Source organism: Amblyomma americanum, chromosome 2 (genome assembly GCF_052857255.1).
Source record: "Amblyomma americanum isolate KBUSLIRL-KWMA chromosome 2, ASM5285725v1, whole genome shotgun sequence".
In the NCBI taxonomy this organism is placed as follows: domain Eukaryota; kingdom Metazoa; phylum Arthropoda; class Arachnida; order Ixodida; family Ixodidae; genus Amblyomma; species Amblyomma americanum.
Genome location: NC_135498.1, coordinates 160,259,056 through 160,283,687, shown reverse-complemented (window position 1 = coordinate 160,283,687; position 24,632 = coordinate 160,259,056). Strand labels below are relative to the sequence as shown.

The following is a 24,632-nucleotide window of genomic DNA, read 5'->3' as shown; positions in this document are numbered from 1 at the left end:
CACATTCAGTATGTTGAACGGTTCTTCCAGCATGTATAACTGCATAGGGCCTAAATTAGGTTTCATAGTACTATGATGCCTTGCCAATGCCGCCTTCTAGTGCGAACAGCCAGGAAGGAAAGGGAATATTTATTGGTAATGAAGCAATCGCAACAATGTGAAGTATTACAATACGTATAAAAGGCATAGAATATAAATTCTGTTCATAACTCAATCCAAATCACTGGCATAAAGCATTTGACTATCACTTTTCCCACTCCGAGTTATCGATGAATTGAATTTTACTTTAACTACTAAGATTATTTTGAAGCTGTATAACTTTCCTATGTAGCCGCGTGGCTGAGCTTAGGTGGATGCCAATGAGTTATTACTCCCGTATTACAAACCGACGCCACCTTGGGGGATTCTCCTAGAACATTTGAGCACCGCTGACAAACTTGTGTGCACTCATCAAAACACGGCATCGCAGCAGTAATCGAAACACCTTATTTTGCGTATAGTCACAAATCTGAAACTTGGCAAATGAAAAATCAACCACGGTGAACCTTTTTTACACTAGTGTGCACACTCGCAAAAAAAATTACCAGTGGCTTTTTCAAGTTTCAAAAGAAAGAAATGGTCTTTATTCTTGTCTACTCTATTTAGGTATTATTTATTTTGTAATACAAATCGCCAGTTGAATTCCAGTGCTGTATAAATAAAAAGCAACTGGCACTTGAAAGTTTTCTGTCGTTTGTTTATGGCGCATAAGCTCCGAGTAACCGCAACCAGTTCATGTCAGATCTTTCTTAACGTTGTGGAGAACAAAACCAGTGGCATATGTGCCTGAGTTAGGTGTAGCAATTTCTCTTAAAAGAGCAAGACGCGTTCACTAACACGTCAGAAAAAATTGGTCACAAACGTGTTTTAAGTTTTCTGTGATGTTTAGATACAATTTGCAGGCAATGTAATGTATCGCTCGGAAAGTACGCAAGATATAACTGATCTCTCGAGTTGAAACTTGCCTTAATACGGTATGCATCAATATAACTGAATTACACATCGTGCACGATTGCCGAAAAAACTAGTTTCTTGAAGCCGCCGCAGTGGCTCAGTGGTTATGGATTGTGCTCAGCTACTGGCCGGTAAGATATGGGCTCGATTCTGATCGCGGGAGTCGCATTTCGACGGAGGCGAAAGGCCAGAGGCCCGTGTTCCGTGCGATGTCAGAGCCCGTTAAAGAACCTCAGGTGGCCGAAGTTGTCCTGAGCCCTACACTAGCCACAATATTTTCACACCAGGATTACGAAAAAATCAAATGACGATAAAATTTTTTGAGGAATTGAAAATGCCACACCTAAGGCACCAGATATGAAATAAACCTTCTGCTACTATAGCCCAAGAAATGAGAGCCAACACAGCGGTACGTTTATTCTTTTTTTTTTAAGCAGACTACTGCTGGCAGAGAAGGTAAATCATTCGCGAAATTTTGTTCGATATACTGAAGGACCTTTATTTCTTGACATAGCGAGGGGAGACCGAGTAAAGGCACACAGAACCAGACCAAGGCCCCAACATCCTCCTAATCAAAGTTACGGTAGTGGTGATAGTCCATTTGGTGTTCGTTTTTGGCGTTACTACCGCGGCACTTTAAAAAGGCTGTTTGAAAAAGCCCGCAGTCGGACAAAAACGAAAACAAAACCGCTTGGCGGCGACGCGGAGGAATGGCAGCGCCCGTCCTCCTCCGGTTCCCCTCTCCTACGGTTGCAGCTGCGCCGACCTCGTGAGATGGCCGCCTGCCAACTGGCCGCTTGAAATGCGGGTGTACGGAAAAAGAAACTGCCCGCATCGAGCGTCGCCAGCGCCGTTACATGTGGGCGCCGGTCTACCGCAACAGGCTGCGTGGGAGCCCCTGAGGCGCGTAGACTGCTCGATCGCTGGCGCAGTCAAGCCGCCGTACCGAGCCCCGGTACACGCGACACGAAGGGCCCGCTGCGAAAAGTGCACCGAAGTGCGTCAGCTGACGGCTAATACATAAGGAAACTATACGCGTGTACGCAGCGGCGCTTGGTTGTGGCTTGAGGGACAGCAGCGCAGTGCACGCTAGCATCAGCGGTGTTTGGCAGGCCGGAAATATTTGCTCACTGCTCCCAGAGAAATAGTGCGAGTGTATTGGCCGGAGCGGCACGGCGTCGGCGCATGGTTTGCGAGTGGCAAAACATCTCATCGACGCTCTGCACGAAAAGGTGAGAAGCAATTTTTTTTTCTTTGACAAGCCCTTTTTACGCGTGGAAGTGAGGTTTCTTTTTCTCGAGAGCATGCACACCTGTGCCTGCTATTCGGGTAACGATTAACCAGGTCTCGGTGGCTTAGATCTAAAACGTCAACAGTGCGAAGTATTGGGAGAGTTTGTTGTCTTTAATCATATTGTTCTAGAGCGACGTAGACAAGGCGCAGAAAGTAAAGACAATTGCAGCGTCAGCGTCAACTTCTTTTGTGCCTTGTCCTCGTCCCGCTGCGACAATATGATGAGCGCAGGCGCAATCAATCAACTCTAAGCCGATGACATCATTTCTGAATGAAAAATGAAGGGATTTAGGAATTTAGGACTTCACGCCACCAGCGCACCGTGCAAAGTTGGTGGTTACGCCATAGGGCTTGCTTTAAATGTCTGTGTCTTCTGAATCCTGCGTCATTTATTACGATCTTGACCCGCCGCGGTGGCTCAGTGGTTAGGGCGCTCGGCTACTGATCCGGACTGGCCGGGGCAGCCGCGTTTCTATGGAGGCGAAACGCTAAGGCACCCGTGTGCTGTACGATGTCAGTGCACGTTAAAGATCCCCAGGTGGTCGAAATTATCCCGGAGCCCTCCACTACGGCACCTCTTTATTCCTGTCTTCTTTCACTTCCTCCGTTATCCCGTCCCTTACGGCGCGGTTCGGGTGTCCGCCGAGATGTGAGACAGAAATTGCTCCATTTCCTTTCCCCGAAAGCCAATATTAAATTGCGATCTTCTCGAATACGGTCGCGTATAAATGCGGGAAATTAGTCTCTATTTAAAAAGTGTGATTTTGCAAGAATTCCAGCCTTCGTTGAATGGTCCCTACCATGCTCACACTTGATCAGGTTTTGTCTTCATTTAAGAAGCTACTGTAGCCTACAATATAATTTCAACGTCGTTGTTTTTGTTTGTGTAGAACGAGCGCCTGTCCTCTGTTCTTTTTCTTTTTTCTGGCTCAGTTTTTCCCGGCCGTATGTATTTTATGAGGCGCGGTTTTTCTTTGTGAATGACGCTTTTAAGCTTTCAGTGGACATGTAGCGATAATGTTATGCATTTCGCGTTGTACTTACTTGCTACACGGTGTTTTGATAAAAAGGTGCCTACTCGACGTGCTTACATAGCGTTTTGCTGTTATAGGGCGCTTTTTCAGTGGTTATCCACAGGCGGGTTTCCCTGCGCAAGCAACATCAAGACCATTGCAGTGCTGTCGTTTTAGGTAGGAGTAAATTGAAGCTACATTTAAAAGCTCTGACATCGCAGTATAGTTCACGGATAGATGTCGCATGAACAAAATTGCAGGCAGCAGCAGGCCCTGGACTTCCTTGCACCTGGATCGCAAGCGTGTCAGCTAGCTGTATACGCCTTGTTCACCGAGCGTCGTCAATAAAAGCACTATTGTTCGCTCGTTCTGTTGCGCTTCTCGTTGTTTCCTGCTTGCGAAGTCGTTCGCGTTATCGCTGTTCGCCCGTAGACTAAGCTCTCTACGGTTCTTGAGAACCGAACACGTTCATGGACAAACAGCATATCCATTACCTTAGGCTTGTCCGAATGACACTGCTTGGGTATACAGCGGCACATTGGCATGGTGCCCTCATCTGTAGAACAAAGGCTTAACCAGCGGCGAGACAATATATGTACACCTATTTGTCGTTAGTTTGGTCAACCGTTTTTAAACTATTGCAAATACAAGTGGAAACTATGCAAAAAGCTTTGTTACGCTGTACGATTGCTTTGAAGCGTCGGTGAGGATGTTGATAGCTGAGCGCCGAATTAGCCTGGGTTCGATCTCGCTGAGATCTAGTTTGTTGTTTCGTGTTATTCTCGAGAGTTCTGCATTGGTGCGGACGAATAGACAAATCTGCAGACAGAAAAAAATGTAATATGTAACTGCATAAAATATTGCTGCATTAGTAAGGAAGGTCTGGAGAAAGCAAAAAATGCTCTAAGCAGTGGCCAGCACGGCCTGTAAATGGTATAGGACGTAAGTGATGTGATCGATTAGGCAATTTACTGATAAGGTCTCATTAAAGTATGAATACGAATGTTGACAGGAGACAGTAAAACGTACAAAGAATTCATTAGGGAATGTAAATTTTTGTTCTTGTGTTGGAAAGATTAGTAGCGTAATTAATGAATATATGAGATAGTTATACACAGAGTAGAAGAAAATACAACATTTTGCGAGCTGTGGGAAGCAATCCCACGACCTCCACACGTCACACGCAGTGATTTACTTACTCTGCAGCGAGGTGGCTGCCTATATTTCTACTTTCTATTTCTGCTAGGTATAGCCTAAACTTGATAGTGTCCACCAATGCCACCGTCAAGCTAAGGCTACACGCAACTAACTGCATCTGAATGTTGAAGGCTGGACACCCGCCGCCGCAGCTTAGTTCATAAAGCATTGCATGCTACATGCGGAAATCGTGTGCTCGGATCAAACCTACACCGTCTGCTTGTCATTTGTTGTAGATTTTGAATAATTGTTCTCGTCCGAAATAATTTATGAAGTATCTGATGCTTTTATAAGCACAAAAAAATTATACTTCTCCAATATTCTTGGCACCGTATAGGCAGCTTCGCAACTAAGCAATCTTTTCGGCTAGTCCACGCGGGGAGTTGACAATAACTTCTACGCGCCGGTAAATTCAGTATGGTTAGTTTGACATTCACCCGAGCGCAGCCACACGGATACAAAGAAAAGCTACACAGCGATCCCAGAAACTTCGGAGTTAAAGCAAAACTCGTCCTGGTCCGGGGTATGGTTGCGAGAAAAACATTTTGACTGCAGCGGTAATCACTGAATGCCGGGCTGCTGTGACGGCTTCGACTCGCTGGCAGTATCGAACGAGTGGTTACCACAAGGTAACCTTCATCACGCGCGCAATCTCAGAATTGTGAAGATCATAATAGCGCAGCCACAACGTTAGCCTTGAAATGGTGGCCAACATGACTTGACCGCATGGGAAGTCTCAGAATCAGTGATTTCCCTGGAAACCTCCTTGTCTTTGTCAGGGCACCCTCTTTTTAAGCAACAATTTTTTTTACATACAACGGGGAATTTTCGCAGCCATTTCATGGCGTTGAGTGCTATACTCATAAATTCTGTTAGTCATGCGCGTCGCGTCAACGAGAGAAAAAAAAATTGGAAAGGACTGACGCTTCTCCTCTACCCTAGACACCACTCATAGAAATTTAGACACCCCCTCCTCCCCCTCTGTTCAGAACGTTGCTGCTAATAACAGCTTGACGTCGCCTGTTAGCTATGGAATCGTGGCGGCCACATTGGCTACAACGCGCAAGTAATTTCGAATTATTGCCGACCGCAAGTTTCACCGCACAGGTAGTTCTGAAATGCAGCGTTGTGCCGAGCACAACGGCTTCACGTTTCAGTAGTTCTGCAATGGTGGAAATCACAGCGATATTACCGCGTGCCTAGTTTTGTTGTTGTAGACAATGCTAGCATTTATTCGACCGGCCAGTTTCGGAATAGCACCGATCATAACAGCCTGACCTTGCCCTCACCTTCCAAAAGAACGAGACTGGAACGGCTTCGCCGTCTCGGTAGTTTCGGAATCTTGGCGCTAAAAAAAAGTTGACGCGGGTAGTTTCGGAATGGTGCCGACAGCAACACTTCACCGCATAGGTATTTTTGCAATCGTAGAGTTTGCAACGCCTTCACCGCGCGAGTGGTTCCGTAACAGTGGCGGTCACAGCCAGTGCACCGAGTACGTAGTATGCTGGTTGTAGCGATCGCGGCTGCGTCGTCGCGAGGCGAGTTTCGGAATGGCGGCGATCGCGAAAGCTTTCTCACATGTGCTATATTGGAACAGTGGAGATACACGCTTTACCACTTTCTGTTCGCTACGCGACTCGCAAAAAGACCGCTCTGGAAAGAGTAACATGACGCAGAGGTATTTCGCCACTGTGTTGGGTGTTTCAAGTGGATTATGCAGCATGCTGGCTGTTCTCTTTAAATTAAGTACGACCAAGAGCTAGAAGATTTCTGTTCTCCGTACGGCCGTCGAATGCGTCTGCTTCTACCGTCGCTAGGGTTTTTTTATATATGGGGGACAAACTCACCTGATTAACGATTTGAATCCCCTGCACTAGCCTATTTATTTTTACCCTACTACTGCGTCCTTGCTTGTCCTCTTATCCACGTGATTTATTTGGAGCTCAAAAACAGTGCCGATCAGTGGTAGCGAATGTAAGGCTCGGTCAGGCCGGCACTTTGCAAGGGGTAGAGTTCTGAACTGTTTCACCTCGCATGTAATTTCGGACCGGTAGGAAACGCGACATCTTGAACGTCCGGGCGATTTTAGAATGCTCGCACAACAGCTTGAATATGTTGGCAGTTCTAGAATGATGGCGACAGCACAGGGGACGGCAGGCTCGGATGGCCGGCAAGCTGGCCGTTTTCACCGTGTGTGCTGCTTCGGGATCGCGCATTGCTATAGGTAATTGAGCGGCCAAGAAATTTCGGAATGGCTAAGACCATATCAGCTTCACCGTAGTGGGTGCTTTTAGATCGGTAGCAATCGAAGGGTCTTCACCGCGGGTTATTATTGCATTGTTGGACATGGTAAACACCCGGTTGCTCGGGTATTTTCAGAATTTACGCTATTATAACTGCCTGCCAGCAAGCAGTATCAGAAATGCGATGGTCATAATAGCATGGCCACGCGGCTACACTTATAATGGCGAGGATCGTTGCACATTCACCACAATCTTTTTTTTTTTCAGAATGCTGCCAGTTATACAAAAGGCGCTATGTCAGTAGTTTGAGAATTTTGGCCGCCGTAGAGGTTCAGACAGCATAATAATTACGGATTAGCGGCAACAATGATGTTTTGGGAGCAGTGGTTTGTACGAAAAGGCTGCGACTATTGCAGCTTCATCGCGTGATTTTTCTAGCTTTGAGATTGTAGTGATCACAAGAGCATAAACGCAGGAGTAATTTAAGAGTGGCTGCAGTCGTAACAGCTTTAGCTTGCGGGTAGTTGTGGATTGCGACTTGGGGGAAGATTCTGACCGTGCTTGAAGCTAGGGATTTGTAGCGACTTCATCGACTCGACCGCGGAGATGGGTTCGGAATGCCGGCCATAATTACTGACGCCGTGCATAGTTTCAAAATAGCGCGGGTCGTTGTGAAACGGCTACCACATTAATACCGTAATAACGGGAAGCAAAACATCTGTAGTTGCTGGAATAAATAATTGCCGTCTCTGTGAATAAACCTTCCGCTAGGGAGGTGGCTCGACTTAAAAATACAGTGTGAGAACGTCAAGCGCGCTTTTATGCATGATAGAGATCAAGGATGGCCTTAGTTTTCAGGCCACACGACTTCTGGCAGTCTATAGTGATGCCCCCAAGCGCCTAACCATGTAAGAGACAGTTTCTTTTTGCAGACAAATTAAGAAGAGAAGCACTGAAAATAAAATGCACTGCCTTCCTTCCGCTCCTCCTCCCGTTTTCGGAAGTTCAACCTATATTATGGTTGAAAGAACTTCGACCGCCTGCAGTAGTGTTTGACATTCCGAAATGCTGTCTCCACGTACTCCGTATACATTATAAAACCTCCCTTGAGAGACCTTTCCTCATATTTCCCGCGCTAAAATTGTCTTCATTATCCTTATACGTTAAACTTCACGTGAAAAAAATCAGTGAGAAAAGACGCAAGACCAGAGGAAGATACACACAGACTGTCGCCGGGCTTTGAGTTGAAAGTCCGGCGACAGTCTGTGTGTCTTCCTCTGGTCTTGCGTCTTTTCTCGCTGGTTTTTTTCACGTGAACATGTACCAACTCGCCCAACTATTCACGCTTCTGAACGTTAAACTTGCCTCACGAACTCCAACATAAAGAGATTTATGATCACTTACAGCGTACTTTACTGGACGTTATGACTAACGCAAGCCGACAGTACGTTTCTGAGGGATATCAACGTGGAATTCGCCTGTTTTTATGAATACTAGCCCTTCCTCATCGCAGTTTACCGTACGTGCAACAGAGTGCTTCTTCGCAATTCAAAGTTAATAGCACTGCTATTGTTCCGTTTCTATTAACTCTCGTGCATTTGTGCTGTGTGTTATTAGTGCCGGGAATCTTTGTTTTCTGATAACTTTGGTTGCTGTTGGCTCCATAAGTAGCAAAATTTCTTGATAATTTATATGTTTTATATGTACAGTACTCACGGATTGAAATAGGACATTCGGAGCGCTAGCCTTGCAGTGCCACGCAGGCATGTGGTAAACCACAGGCCGGCTCATTGGCTACTGGAAGGAACAATTCTGCTTTATAGATGTTCTCCCTCTCGCGCCATACCACAATGCACCACCTTGGTTCCATGAGCGTCTACGGGCGGCGCTCCATGAAGCGACGGCCACGCGCTCCGAATGTCCTATTTCAATCCGTGAGTACTGTACATATATCTAAATTCAATAGTGTTTGCCTTTTGCTGGAGTCCGCTTCTGAAGTGCAATTATTCCTCCGTATCTTTTTATTTATTTATCGCCTTCTACCTTTTGATTATTTACTAATAACATTCCCGCTTGGCAGTTTTAACTCTTCGGTCTCCTCGTGCTATACTGGAAACGCATTGATTGTTTTCCAGATGGTTCTAAAATAAATCTCTGATCACAAAAATAAACGTAAACGCTGAAATTGGAACTGCTGAAAGCGGCCGTCTTTTAGTGCCGGTGTTTCATATTTTCCAATAGGCTCTCCCGCCTGGTGAGAGAAAGCAATTAGTTTCCTCATGTCCATTGACGAACACCTGGAAGGAAATTTTTAGGGAATAAACAGGCTCACTTTCCTTCAGAAGCGTCTTACTCCCGACGTTAGACAGCATGCGTCGCAGTAACTGTTCGCCCAATGCTTTACTTTGCTTAGGCAAAACATGCTGCTATATTGTTATGCTTTGAAGCGGTCCATGCTTATCGGAGTACTTGTGCTGGCAGCTGGCGTTATACTCGGTACTTGAGCGCCTAACAATCACCCTCGTGTTTTACTTGTGCTCGATTACTTCTTCGTCATATAAAGAAAGAAAACTTCAGCCTCATGGCAAGAATTTCCGTTGCGCAGCATATTTCCACGGAAGCCGCGTTTTTCTCAGGGCGGTACTGGTCAAATAAAGGAACCAGTATAAGCGTTAGAGATTAGGCGGCTACCAGAGTAGTTCCTCATTGTTTTTTTCTATCTCGCTATTGCTTTATGGGTTACCTTACATGTCGCCAAGCACAATGCTTGTGCCGCACTTTATGTATTTCGCTTTTGTCTGAGCATTTTTTACGTTTTCCTTTCTCTTTATTGACTGTGAGCCTATAGTACTTGTTCAGAGCTAGCATATGATGAGCTTTCAAGTTGGAACAGCTCAATATAGCTCTGAACCGTGACGAATAAATAAGCAGTTGCAAAGATAGACCAGTATACTTACCTAAACCCAAAAAATTCCAATCGTATTCGTATTTGCTTCATACAAGAATGGAGAATATTCGATTGGAATTTCATTCCTGATTATAAGTAAATTGCAGTCATTTCAGAGTCTTTATAATGTCAGGAAGGCTTCGCGGAACTCACTTAATTTTTTTTTTGTATTCAAATGTCGCACAGGATTGTGGATGGCTACCGGGGGCAAAATCATCCAGTCACAAAAAGGCAACGTTAACGCTCCACAGCAATACAGATTGCCTTGCAATGTGCAAAGGGAACCGCCAACTGCCAGTATCGGCAGCGTTTCGCTTAGCTTCACCCAATTTCTTCAGGTGAAATGACAAAGGCCGTCTTCATTACTTTTGTTCTAAATTTATTTCTTTGTGGTCCCGGTTTGTTGTCCAAGGAGAAGTGCGACGGTTATTCGCATTTCTTCAGTATACCTGCAACGTTCTCAGCGGAACCCTTCAACAAATGCAACCAGCGGCCATCACGCGGCCGAAGATACGTAGACCAACTGAATATATCTACCTCGCCGATTCGCGCCTATTTCTTCCGCGGCCTGCCAAGGCTTCAGCCGAGAAAACTGGTCTTGGAGGAAGCTTGTCGTAGAGGACAGCGAAGCATCCGTTCAGAATATTTAACTATATTTTATAGGGGCCGCTGTAAAAGAGGGTGCGGTGATGCCATTTCTTCGGGTGAACCCGTTTAAGTTGTCTTTGCCGCAGAGCCTACGGGAACGCAGGCCAAAACACCGCACCGCATGACATAAGAGTGTTGTAGAGAAGCAATATGCCAGACCGAAAGCTGTGGTGATGGCCACCTCCTTCTGGCCGACGGTAATTGTTCGCGCTTTCTTTTTGTGCCACTTGACCCTATGGTGCCAGCGGGACGCCGGTACGTCAAGCACGCCAAGGGCGCTGCCAAACGCTTCTAACCACGCGACCATGATGCGAAAACGGAAAATAAATCTCACATGGAACTAGAGAAAGCGAGCGGGCTCAAAGTCAGCCCTGTGCAGTAAGGATAGCGAGCAGGTTGTAAAAAACTCCATTGACCTTGGCAGGTCAACTTCTACGTACGTGTTCAATTAGCTGATTGCATGTAATAATTTACATTTTCTTTGAAATTTGTAATGCATTGATTACATTTTGTAATCTGCAACATATCGTATTACGAGTTTCAGTAATAAATGAGTAGCAACCTCTTACATTTTTTTTTGCGTGAAAAACAAGTTGCAACCAGTGTTATAACTTCTAGAACCTCAGCTCTACGGTAAATACTGCTGTAGCACGGAATTCTCTGACGTTACACCGTCAACTGTAGAGCGGCGGAGAAAACACGAACACCAAGAACACCGCTCGAACGTGTAAGCCCCTGCGGCTCCTATTTCACTAGCATCTCCGTTCCGCGCTTCGATTTCAGATACGACGGGCATAAGGGTATGTAATGCTGAGTGAGCTTGGGCTTTGTCCTCTCAGAATCCGTAAAATATCGAAGCATGGCGATTTGCTTTACTTCGGGGTGGCCCGCAATGCTTATGTTAAAGGGACCTTGAAATGATTTTGATGGGCATATTCTAATGCGACAGATCTGTAGTGGTGGTATTTGTGGGTTTACGAGACATAGTTGAAAGCTCGGCGGGGACTCTATGATTTATGATGAGTTTAACACTCACTGCTCGCAGTAGCTCGCAACCGATTAGGGCGACACACCTCACCGCGCGTCCCCTACCCCGATGACGTCAGTGTTCACAAGAGCCAGGCGGCTTGAAGCTGCCCCGTCTGCGCACTGACGTCATCAGGGTATGGGATGCGCGGTGAGGTCCGTCGCCCTAATCGGTTGCGAGCTACTGCAAGCAGCGATTTTTTAGAGAAATATTTCTAGATTATTAACACCACGCAGAGCTTTTAAATTTGACTGGAATACCCACAAAGACTACCTCTACAGATCTGTTCCACTAGAATATGCAAATCGAAATCATTTCACGTTGTTTTTAATGCAAGGCAGTTCCCACCGGCTCGAACAACGCGATACTCTCAGTGCCGCTATTAATGTTTTCTTGAGAAAACGCAGAAAGAATGCCGAAGAAAATTTTGAAAAACAGGTGCCGGTAAAATTACCTAAGTGTGTACAGCAAAAGATTAGACCAAGCAAGGCGCACCTATGCTATGGTGCCAAAAGATGGATGAAAAAGAGCTTTATAGTAATCTATTTTACTCTGTTGTTGCCCAGTTACTTTTCATGGGCTGTAATTGACCACTCAAATCACTTACATCTCAAACAAATTAATTGTAATTCAAATTGGTTTCTTGTCTTTCGTAACATGTACAAGACAGGTAGAGACGGAGCGTGACGCGCTGCTCTGGGCGCATCACGACATTCGGCATCATTCAGCAGGTACTCAGTTTTCGGCGAGGAAGCATGCGGCACCTACATGAAAGCGTTCATAAGCCCGATTCCAATTTCAGAAATGAAACGCTGGCTTCATGTGAGTATGAGGCATGAATAAACCTAGCACCACGATTTTGAACAGACTCTGTCTTGAACTAATTTTTGTCGTGACAAACGTTCCATACCGGCCCCGCTTGAGACAGGAACAGTTTTCCGCACGTTTTGTAGGATCCTCCACAGAGCAGGCAATGCGCGGTGACTTCATGATGCTGTAGGCTTAAGCCCTAGAAGCAAAGGAACGAGCAGCTGACTCGGATCAAGGCATAAATTGAACAGCCTGCCGTGGCTTCACGTGCCACCGCCCCGTGCCGTCCTCATTTTATTTCTAGCGCGAGCACGCTTCGGCCGTGCTCTAGGTGGTGGTGGAAACGTTTATTGCCAAAGATGCAAATAGTGGGGGCGAAGTCCCCTACATGGCACTTGGATGCTCCCTCACTGTGAGGAGGCACCCCTACAAAGCGAAGGATGGCCCTAGGAGAGCAACCCTTCTCAGAGCGCTGGAGATGACCCGGCGCTGGTCTTGAGGAGAAGTTTCGGTCATAATAGTCTCCCAGTTAGACCCCGCCATGATCGGTGATGGGGGATTAGGGAAGGTGGGGCATGTGAGCAGGGTGTGCAGAAAGTCGCCCGGTTTTCCGAAAAGTTGCAATGCCGAGGGTAATTGGTCTGGGTACGGGGATGTAGTGGTATGGGGTATGGTGTAGTCCGAGTTTTAATCGTAGCCAGTGTGCAGCCTGCGCTATGGTGAGGTATGGGACTGCGGGTGCGTACTCCCTTCGTTGTTCCCTGTAGTACGAGAGAATATCACGAAAGGAAAGCAGGCGCTCTTCGTCCCGTACAAGGGGCTCGACTCCCGCCCGGAATGTGAGACCTCGGGTTAAGGAATGAGCCTCCTCGTTGCCAGGGACGCCGGCATGTGCTGGCGATCATATGAGGGTTTTAGGGCGCTGGGGCTGCCAGAAGCATAGTAAACGAGCCGCAGTGCGGGATATGTAACCGTTTGCATTGTTGAGAATGGCAGATTTAGAGGCAGAGATAATTTTTGTGGCAGATGTAGAGATGAGAGCAAGCGCGATGGCTGCCTCTTCTGCCTCTGTGGTAGAATTGGTGATGATTGAGCTGGAGGTCAGAAGTTTTGCTTGATTGTCGGCTACAGTGGATGTTAGGAATTTGAGCTAGCTGTCGAGGTAGGTGAAGAAGTGCTATGTTGAAGATAGGGAACAGGACAGCTCCCTGGGACGTACCTCGTGCTCCCAGCGTGACACCTGTGAGGCGGTGATCGCCGATGATAAGGGTGGCTGAGGAAGTCTCGGATGTAGTTGTACATCCTCGTTCCGACTCCTAGGGTCGTAAGGTTTTGGAAGATAGCTGAGTGTGCAATGTTATCAAAGCCCTTAGTGAGATCCACCCCTAGAATAGCTTTGGTGTCGGAGGTTTGTGAGTCGAGAATGTGATGTTTTAGCTGTAGGAAAACGTCCTGTGTGGAAAGCCCAGGACGAAATCCAAACATGCCAGCGGGCATGAGATTGTCGCCTTCTAGTTATAGGCGCAGCCAAATGATGGCTCTACAATGCCACGTAGAATCGGTACGGAAGTAATGAGCACCGTAATAGATCGACATACAAAGCGCGAAGTGACCAATACAAATCATTAGATGTTACTCGTATCATTCATATCCCGTGATAGGAATAACTTGCGTCGTTAATAGGAATTTTCTCAGGACGAACTGGTGGGCTAGTTGGTTACACATACCAAATTTTCCCGGCGCACAAGGAAGAGGCGAAGACTGACAGAAAACACACCACAAAGCGTCGAACTTCAGCTGGTTTATTTTCACGCAGTACGCCTACTTTTATACAATGCAGCGCATAAGGGTGCGCTGGAGAACTAGTAACATATAGGCGATACAATACGTAGGGTGTCTCCTTGATAGCGGCGATGAACAATGTGTTACACGAGGCAACTTCACAAACTAAATACAAACACATAACTGCATACCGCACTAGTAAACCCGTGAATGGGCAGCCTTGCAACAACTGCTACACTGTCGTTATGCTCCAGAGGTGGTCAAATGCCCTCATTTTTACTTTTCCTCCATCACCCTAACTTTTGAATTCATGGCCTCACCCTCGCCCTCATTTTGAAAAGTTATCCGACCCTCTCTCGCCCTTCCGCTCACTTCGAAAACTTTGCTGGCCCTCCCTTGCCCTCACCCTCACATCGTCGGCCCTCCCTCATCATCACCCTCACTATCAGTAATTTTAAAATTCGAGTTATATTTTCTAGTCTGCAACTTCTGGCGATATTACTGAGTAATAAACCTACAAGACAAGCCCTCAAGGCTGTGTTGAACGAGAGGCTAGATTCTTATACTGTGTGTGTGTGTGTGCGGCGACGTGTGTGTGAGCTGTTTGAGCTAATACATGAGACAAAACCGAGACAGTTACGAGTTGAGCCCTAAACTATCAATCTGGCTTTACTTCTGGCACGAACTGCATGCATACATGTGTCCTGCACTTATAAGATTTCATTTTCATCTACATTTATTTAGCTTATACTGCAATCCCCACTGGGGATTTTAGTAGGGTGGGAAGCAGATAAGTACACACCACGTAATAACATAGACAATGAACACAAGACCAAAGTAGAATAACGTAGCTTGAAAATTTTAGAAAATAAGTATCCACAACAGATTTTTAAATGATACCGGAAAGAAATGTCGACATAGATGATTTCGAAACGTCGCCATTGGTTAAGAGAATCCCTTTCAATTACTGTTCGCGGAAAGAATGCATAAGACGGTTATTACGCGAGGTAAACGGCTTTACTGTGCGGCTGTGGCTTTGCCTAGTGGCGAAACCAGATGAAAAAGATATGACACACGGTTTCTTTGCGTTAATTGGGGCAAGTCCGCTTTGGTTAGCAGTTCTGTCACTGACGTACGTCCAAATCTATTTTAAATGGAGCGAGCTGCTTTTCTTAGCACCACGCCTATATTATTAATGTTTGGTTTATTGGTTTATTGGTGTTTAACGTGCGAAAGCAACTCAGGCTATGAGAGACTCCGTAGTGAAGGGCTCCAGAAATTTAGACCACCTGGGGTTCTTTAACGCGCACTGACATCGCACAGTACACGGGCCTCTAGAATTTCGCCTCCCTCGAAATTCGACCGCCGCGGCCCGGATCGAACCCGCGTCTTTCGGGCCGGCAGCCGAGCGCCATAACCACTCAGCCGCCGCGGCGGCTATTATTAGTGTAAGTTTTTGCGAAAGTGTCCTATATAACGCATGCATAGTCTAGTGCCATCAGAATTATGTTTTTGCACACAAGCAGTCAGACAGAAGGAGTAGGAAGTCTCAAAGGTGTCCTCAGAAAGAACAACTTGCGTGTAACATTAGCCATTATGCACTCAATATGCTAAGTCCAAGTGAAGTCATTAGTGATCATGAGTCCGAGGTACCTATAATGTATCTCGAGAAAAGCTCGAGAAAGGTTTCCATAGGATGAACATGTTTACGTTTCTCATCTAAAGCGGCGTCTGTAGTAGTGAGCAGTATAGCTTCGTGGTACGATATTCTATCTATTATCTGGCTATTTGTTTTGGCAGTAATTGATCCGATAACAAAAAAAAGGTCGAACATTGATTGAGAATTGCCCTGAAATATAGTATTTTCTTCTACAGTCTGCAATAAGTCGAAGCCAAAGGAATGCCCAACATAACTTCACCTTGGGGGTCGTGCTTTTTAAATGAAAAATTTGGCCAGTCTACTTCAGGCAAATTAAAATATCCTGACATTATAATACGATCATCTGATTTAAGATTCGTGCACAAATATATTTTTTTAATTCTTATAATGCGGAAACTGTAGAGTTCGGGTCCTGAACATTTCTCCATTAATTTATCTAACGTTTCCATAGTGTGTTGTACAAAAAAAATGCTCTGCACATTGAGTACATCAGACATTGGTAAAGTTCACAATAATGGTTTAAACTGAGTGCTGACATCTCCACCTCTACCATCACTATGCTTTCGGTACGAACTATGGCCAGTGGTAACGTACTCACTGTCAAACACTGTATTGTTAAGCCAAGTTTCCGTCAAAACCGCTATTTCAGAGTCGTACAAAAGCAGAAGGGCCTCCAACTCTGTTGTCTTGTTTATGACACTTCTGCAGTTAACATTTAAGTATTTTCAGGGTCTGAGATGTCTTAGTCCAGAGTCAGTTTGATTTCTTTCTAAGCCCAAAGCGAGGAGCTCTTGTTTCATTCCTTCCATACAGTACGCTATCAGTGCTTAGCTTATCATAGATTAGCTTTAAAGCTTGGCGCCCTCTTTGCCTCTTCATCACAGCTATTTCACTGCTGTTCCGTATTTCCCTAACTCCTTTAGAAAAGTCCTCAGCTAATGATATAGAGCTTTTTGGTGGTTTTGCTTGGTGTTTTGAGCTGATTTTGGTGTTTTTGAGTTAATAGCATGATCGTAATATTGAATCTTTTTCACAGAAGTCGAGTAGCTTCAAAACGACTGGTCACGCCTTATATATTTCTTTTTAACCCACCCTGTGGCATCTTTCGACACCACTCACTGCTAGACCTTGTTCTAGAAAAAAACACCATCAATTACTTCCTTTCCCAGTTCCTCGCTAGTCTCGTCGCTAAGCTCTTTTGTTCCGTAAATGATCAGGTTATTACTCCTGCCTCTGTTTTCGAAATCACCTGTATGGTACCTCACTGTACTAAGCTGCTCCTGAAGTTTCGATATTGCTGATTCCACGTCTTTTATCTTCATGGCTAAAACATATAATTGCGAGAACTTTCTCAGTGGCATCATTTCGCTGAGTTAAACCGGAAAGTTAATTCTCAGTTATCTTTTGAGACGCCTACAAGCCCCTATTGTTGAACTATTCTTGCTCTGGCCTTTTGGGCAATTTCAATAGCATTTGTTTTTCAATCGGGCAAGGATTTGTTTTAACACCGCCACAAGACAACATATCTTATGATAATGCGATCACGCAAGAAAGAAAACGCTGAACACACAGTGAGCAGGGCAGCAGCAGCACTTGAAAGCCATCGTCACTCCTGCAGCAATGTGTAGATTTGGAACCACTAACTTGGATGGCAAAGCAAACAGGATTGCTTAACATGCTGCCTCGTTTGCTGCTGCCATGCCGACTGTGTAAAATGGACTGCTAAAATCAATAAGCGCATTGTTGTGTCTGTGTACAAAACTAACGTAGGCCAAGAGTAGTTAGAAAAGAATTCATTAGCGTTTATCACGATAATTAAAATAAGTGCGAGGCACAGAATAGACTCAGAACGAGGAATTTTTTTAGGTCGCTTAATTACCAATACCCGATGACATTGCCATTGCACTGGGTCTTTTCAATTTTACTGCTTCTAATCTTCCGCCCGCCATTTCTTGCGGTTTGTTACATGTTCGTCTGATGACGCTTCTACGCGCACGGATGCAAGATCATGAAGCCCACGCTTTCAAACTACAGCTGAGAGACTGGCACTTTCACCAACTCTGGTGAACGCGGCTACGTGACGAAGATGATGACATTGCAAGCGCAGCACGAGATCTTGACAGTTCGTAGAGGCAGGATGCTAGGATTTCTCCCAACTGACTGTTCAAATTAAGGAAATGTATGAACCGACCGACTTAAAACCGGAATGGCAATCCTTCTTGGTGATGCGCTCAGCCTATTCCTCGTGTCTACTGCTCTGTTGCTGTCTTTCTGCGTTATGTTGCGTGGCGTATCCTAAAAGCTTTGTAAGTAATTCAATGAATGTAAACAGAATATATTATCAATCTTATAAATATCATACTTAAAGAAAAGTTGTGGTGACGGAACTGATTTTTTAGTGCCGCTGCGAGTTCGGATCCCGCTCCCCCAGCTTTAATTTTTTTTTATTTCTTTAGTGTCTTCCCCCAGTACGATGCCGGCTTTCCGCTGCAGTGAGGCCGTTATGCGGTCGCTTAAAATAAAGCATTATTGAGGCCACAAGAAAATCAAACGGCTCGCTAAAATGCACCAGTTGGGCTCAATAATAGTAATCACTAACTCCCCGAGTCTGGAGTGAACGATTCTTGTGGTTGCCATTTTAGTGCTCTATTGCTTCCAATCCACCGAAAAGTGGTTGTCTGCCTGTCCGAAGCCTGCTTCTAGCGCGTGGGCCACCTTGGTCACGTGACGTTGTGATGTCACCAAAAGCTGCCCATCGAATTGTAAACAAACTGCCCACCGTGGCAGTTCAATTTAATGATTAGTCGCGAGAGATTCCTCTGGAACAACATAGGTCTCACAAGCCCCACCGATGGCAGCACCTGTCATCCAGGGCAATGGCCCGTAGCTTGACCGCTGCACATCTGTGCCTGGAGCGGAATCAGGACTCCCAGGTATCTCTGAATGTAAAGAGTTACCAATTCTACCGCAGTAAAAGTCTAAAATGATGCAATAACACACAAACTTACATGATATGGCATATCAACCAAAGTGAGCATGTTGAGGCGAAGAAAGAGCATAGAAATGCAAGATAAACCATGCGAAACAGGAGTAACGGTGCTAGAGCACGATAATTCATGCTTACCCCAAGCGAAACCGCCCGTGAATTTTTTGCTTGCACGTCTACACCTTTCTCAAACGCTGAGTGTCAATTACCTACCATGTCTGATGAAAATTTGGTTTATAAAATCAGGCGCGCGATTACGCGGACACTGGCCAGAGACAGAAAGAAATCGAGATGTTGATGTTATTTGGAGAACAGTACAGCATTTATGTTTTTGCACATCGTAGAATGCAATGCGGAGCGAGCGATGATTCAGACGAAGGGGGTTAAAGTGCTGCTTTATTTTCATGGTAAGACTACAGCGGTCGCCCTTGCCCACTACATTGCGGCACAGCTTCCTGTACCGCAGTTCAAGAGAAAAAGAATATACAAAGGAGATATGACTGTACTGAATTACTCATAGCGTGAATTAAAAAATTATGCACCAACGCCGCCAAGAGGCTTTGATTTGGCAGTGGAATTTCGCAAAAGCGTTTCTTGCGCTGCAGCCAATTCTGTGAAACCTCACTGAGCTGAAATCTGACCTCCTTTCGGCAAAGATGGCCTAGAACAATGGAATTTAACAGCCTTACTAGGTATAATTTCTACGTGTTTTACTTTACACTCTGATCATGCGACAGACTCGGGGATGATAATTAAACTGTTGACTGCGGTACCATGGTTCCCGTTGGACTGGCAGCCACCGGCCCGGCCAGTGGCCTCTTGTCATCGCACTATACAGGGTGTTTCACCGAATACTTCACAGAATTAAAAAAAAAGGTTTGTGAGTTAGAAGAGCGCGTTTTTCGGCGGTGTACTACATCACGGTGACGGAGAATGTGTGCTACACCCGCGTTTCGTGTTCGCCTCGTGTACCTCCAGAGTGCAGAAACTACGTGTTCCCCGGGATCTTCACCCTAAGGCGTAGCGCCTTAAAATGGGAAGTCATAACGGGCGTTACAGGCAGAAGCGTTAGCCCTTAGTACGGTTTGGGCCACCACCCTCGCCCTCGAATAGTGAATTCTTCCCTCTCACCCTCACCTCATCATGTCTTTTCTCCCTCGCCCTCACCTCACCATGTCTTTCCTCCATCACCCTCGTCCGCACGAATTTTCTTGCGCCCATTCTCCCTCACCCTCACTTCACCGAGTGAAATCTTCATGAGGTGAGGGTGAGGACGCCCTCATGAGGTGTCGCCCTTGTGAGGATGCCCATCTTTGTGCTCAGTAAATGACGCTACTTGTCACTTAACTGTATAGTTAAGGCTTGTTGACTCTAGATGGCACAACTGAGCTCATTTATTTCTTCACGTTTTTTTTTATCGTGCCCAGTTCCTTAATCATAGAGTAGCACACCAATGTGAATGCTTTCAGACGGCGTGACGAAGTGAACTGCAAGAAGATAAAGATACGGGACATGTACTCACGCCTTCATTTCTACAACAATGCTTGGTCATCCTTACAAACGGCGTTTCCGCGCACATATTGGTTTTCTTTCAATGACTGTTGAATGGAATCACCCTTCGCCCACAAATGGAGCAGATGAAATTAACACAAAAAGTTCGTAGCTCTCTCCGGAGTTTTCGTGTGTAAAATGAATGCATAGTTATCTTCAACATTTCACTTGCGCCTGCGCTCTGTTTATACCTTCCAGAGCGTTGGCCTGAAGTAGGGCGCGCGCATGCATTTTTTGAGCGGGGAATTGAATTCTCGCTTAGCTGGGCAGGTTTCGTTGCCGCTAGCGAGAAGGCCACTGTGCTATCGCAGTAAGGCGAGCTCATATGAATACTGAGTACTTCATTTCCTTTTGCAGACGTGCCGACCGAACCCCGGCGACGCTTTGCTGCGCTCTCGTTTCCGAGACTGCCTACTGACGTCTCCTGCTCACTTTCACTTTTTTATAAGACGCTCACCGCTGGTACTCAACGTGGTTCCGGCCCTTCAACCCTAAAAGCACAGCAACAAGGAAGACTGGGATGTCGGGATACACGCACTCGGACCGGTGCGATGTGTACCTCTGCAGCACCCCCATTATGCAGAGGGATTTGGGGGGCAGTGCCCTGAACGTCCTCTCGTTCTTCGCCTCGACATCCCGGTCGGTGTGCGGCGAGTCGTGGGAGAAGCACTGGCTGCTGGTCTTCGACTACGGCGAGGACGAGGTGCTTATCTGCGACGCCGACATGGACCACGCGGGGGACCTGACGGGCCGCCGATACTGGAAGAAGAGGGCCGCCTTCGAAGCGACCTACCCTTACAAGGTAAGCGCTGCCAACTGGTAGTTGAGTGTCTAGCCGAGCAGTTGTCATGCGACTGGGCAAGTTTAATGAATGCATTTGCAACGGACCCTCCCTTGCCAGTCGGGGCGCGTTCGAGAAAATTTGCTTCATTTTTAACGCGAAACCATTATATGCTTCCTGAGAGCGAAAAACCGTCACCGGAAATTGTCCGCAGATTGTGTCCGCAAAAAGTGTCCACAGATCGGGGTACCAAGTCATGTGATGTAGGTAACGAGGTATAAAGTACTGTACGTGCGTAGTATGCCCTAACTAGAGCTAATAAAAGACCGGATATAATGAAGTGCCGTAATATGTCGTAATTAGGAGCTTGATATAACCAACGATCGGATATAGCGAAGTGTTACAGTATGTCGTAAACACAGACCGGATATGACGAACAAGACCGCATATAACGAATTGTCATTTTATGTCATAACCAGAAACCGGGTATCACGAGCAAGGTCGGATATAACGAAGTGCCGTGGTATGTCACAACTAGAAACCGGATATACCAGGTAGTCAATTCTCGACTGGAATAGTCTTCCGGATGATGTAGTTTGCGCACCCAATATTCAAACAGTTATTGAAACGATAACCTGATGTACCTTGTGTTATGTTATCATTGATACAACTAGTTATGAATTCATTTCTTCTTGTTTTCTTACGTTGTGTTGCCTTGCCCACATGTTCCCAATATTTTCTTTGCGTGTGATATGTATGCCATTAATCCCCCTACAATAATACCTCATGGACACTGTAGGTACTTGTAATAAATAAATGAATATAAAGAAATGCTGCAGTACGGCATAATGAACAATCGGATATTCGATAAGACCGGATATAACGAAGTGCCTTAAAGTGTGGCAACTAGAAACAAAATGTTACGAAGTATCCTAGCATGTCAGTATGTCGTAATCAGAAATCGGATATAAGGCACTGACCTTATATAACGACGTGCCGCAGTGTGCCGTAATCGGAACTTGCCGAAGCGATATAGTATGTCGTAAGTGGAAATTGCCGAAGTGGAAACAGAGCAACAGCAACGAACGCAATGCTTTCGCATTTGTCCACTGAAGCAGAGATCAGTGCCTTCGAAATTTTTTTTATTCTCGCAACTGTGTAGAAGGCCTGATGTAACTGGAAGAGGAGTGAAGTGGTCTGGACTGGTTAGCGATCGAGCATGTTAATGGATTATCGGTGCACGAAATGTAACGAGACTCGGAAAAAGTGGGGAATGCAGAAATGCTATTAGCTAAAATTTATGGGGCGATCAGATACTTTCATTTTCCTGGCTGATACCCATCGCAGTGGCTTTGGCGCTCTCCTGCTAATCCCAAGGTCACGAGTTCGATCTCGGCCGTGTCGGCCGTATTTCGATGGAGGGGCAATGCGAAACGCCCTTGTTTTGTGCGATGCAGCGCAAGTTAAAGAATCGCCGGTAGTCTAAGTTAATTCGGAGCCTATTTTGGGTGGAGGGGAGGGCGAATTTCAGAGTCCAGATTAGACTGACATACTCTTCAGAGCGGTGATCATTGGCTTCCTTTTCGATGAACACGTCGTGAGTTATAATCGTGTGGCGGGGAATTGTTTAAATGGAATTTTCTCAGGAATAAGCGCGTATTTGCACCCAAAAAATAGGAACACATCTGGTAGGAACAGTACCATAGAGTTTTTAGTAAGAAGAAAGATGGAATAGCGTTGTTCTCTGGGTTCTATTAGAGTCGCATTTGGTCAAAATTATACCTGCGCCGTCCCGTACGCGTCTCTATACAGCAGACGAGTAGTTTCTGGGCGTAAATCTTTATCAAACATAACGCTCCACATTCTAATTTTTCCTTATATGTAGTGACGGCTGATTAGACTTAAAAAATATTCTCCGCGCTATACGTCACAAGAACGGATATATCGATTGTGATGCAGGGATTCAGTTGAAGTTACAAGGCGGAAACGTATACATTTGGCAAACCTGCCCACATATAAACGCTTTGTTGCAAGAGCGTTACAGGAACGTGCGCAGTGGAGGATAAGCATCTTGCTGTGCACTGCTGAGGAATCTAGCGGCGGAATGCACAGACATCACGACCTGCTGACGCGTTGAATTGTAGAACCGTTAGGGTGGGCCAGCTCTGCGTCATTTTGATTATCAAGGAATAAAAATCTAATCCTTCGCGTTGATCGCACTTTGAGCGGAAGTAGCTTGTTTCCGTCACTCAGCAGTGGTTTCGCCTGCCATTGCTATTATTTTCTTTTCTGGGTTTCCAAAAGTGCATCTGATCAGGTTAGGTCGACAGAATTCTGGCCGAAAGGCTTAATTTCAGGCCTGTCGTTGCGCAGTCGGGTTTTAACGCGATTGCGTTAAAGGCCCGTTCAGCGCAAGACCCGTCATCGTCTGCGGCGTGAGCGAACACTCCCCTGAGAAGCAACCTACTCGAGCCATAGGTCACATGACATTGTGACGTCATAAAAACCTGCCTCTGCGGCATAACAGTCGCATCACTGATAGTGTAGCTCTGCTTTTGTTTTCTTTCCAGAGGCACCTTGGGAAGCATTGGATTTCTGAGAAGCGAATCGAGGAAGTTATGAAGAAGATGTGCGACTCGGGCCCTTACCACCTGACTGCCAACAACTGCCAGAAATGGGCACAAGACTTTCTTCGTCAGTTCGGAATAGACATGCCCGCTGAAGAGCATGACGCTGAGAAGGTCGTCTGCGACGTCGTCCAGCCACTCGCCATCGGAGGCGCCGTGCTCTTGGGCGTCGGAGTCCTGGGCGCGCTCATCTTCGGTGCTGGGGCTCGCAGGAACAATCGGGATTGAGCACCATAAAACCGCGCTTTTTTATTTAAGACTTGGAAAAATTTTGAGTAAATGCTTGGGAAACAGCGGCTGGTGAGTAAATATGTGCAGCCTCATTTCTCTAGCCCACGCTATGACGCCGGTCTTGGAGCAATACTGTGGCACATGCACTAACCTGAACGTATAAAGTTTTAAAGCCCCATCACACTGATTCTTCGTGATACACTAAGATTAATTGCGTGGATTGCTGATGTGCTGTGGCAGCTTTTGAATCCGTGTGATATGTGAGTAAAGCTCTAGACACTGTCAGAAAAGTGTCGTGTACACCGCTGTTAATGCGAGAGTGCCTTTCATTGCTTAACACGGCACTCGCATGTCAGCAATATCGGATGAGGTTCTCATCGGTTCATGGACTAATGACCAGTTGTAGCATCATTTTTCACGTCATTTTAAGATTTAAGTATAGCACGGGTAGTTTAAATCACTTAAGGACGGCTTTTTATTAGTGTAGGCCTTGTAAATCAGTATAATATAGAGGATTCTGATGAAGACTAGTTGGTGCATACTTTCTACGATACAGATTGACACAGCGCAACCGAACGAGGACGATAAAAAACACGAAACACAGGACGGGCGCTGTCTTGCGTTTTGTGTTTCTTCTCGTCCTCGTTCCGTTGCGCTGTGTCAATATGTATCGTAGACAGTATAATATAACTACACAAAATTATTTGCGCTCACCAGAGAAGCATTCTAGCAAGCATTTGCTTCTCAGCTGCCGATATCGACAATTTACGAATATATCGCTATATTATTTTTCTAAACGCACTTTTAGAGATCTGTAACGCATACCGCGCCTGTTAAGACAAT

General features: G+C 45.8%; 1 protein-coding gene across 1 annotated transcript; it reads left to right on the top strand.

Annotated features, from left to right (window-relative positions):
- The first annotated feature begins 1,833 nt into the window (after window positions 1-1,833).
- LOC144121926 (uncharacterized) lies at window positions 1,834-23,867 on the top strand. The gene is made up of 3 exons (XM_077655368.1): window positions 1,834-2,225; window positions 20,508-20,952; window positions 23,502-23,867. The coding sequence occupies exons 2-3, from the start codon at window positions 20,671-20,673 to the stop codon at window positions 23,784-23,786; spliced, it is 567 nt and encodes a 188-aa protein (XP_077511494.1). The 5' UTR covers window positions 1,834-2,225; window positions 20,508-20,670; the 3' UTR covers window positions 23,787-23,867.
- The last annotated feature ends 765 nt before the right edge of the window (window positions 23,868-24,632 follow it).

Coding starts and splice junctions, on each gene's coding strand:
- LOC144121926 (XM_077655368.1), top strand. CDS start 20,671: ATGTCGGGATACACGCACTCGGACCGGTGCGATGTGTACCTCTGCAGC. Junction 20,953..23,501: donor AAGCGACCTACCCTTACAAG/GTAAGCGCTGCC, acceptor TTTTCTTTCCAG/AGGCACCTTGGGAAGCATTG.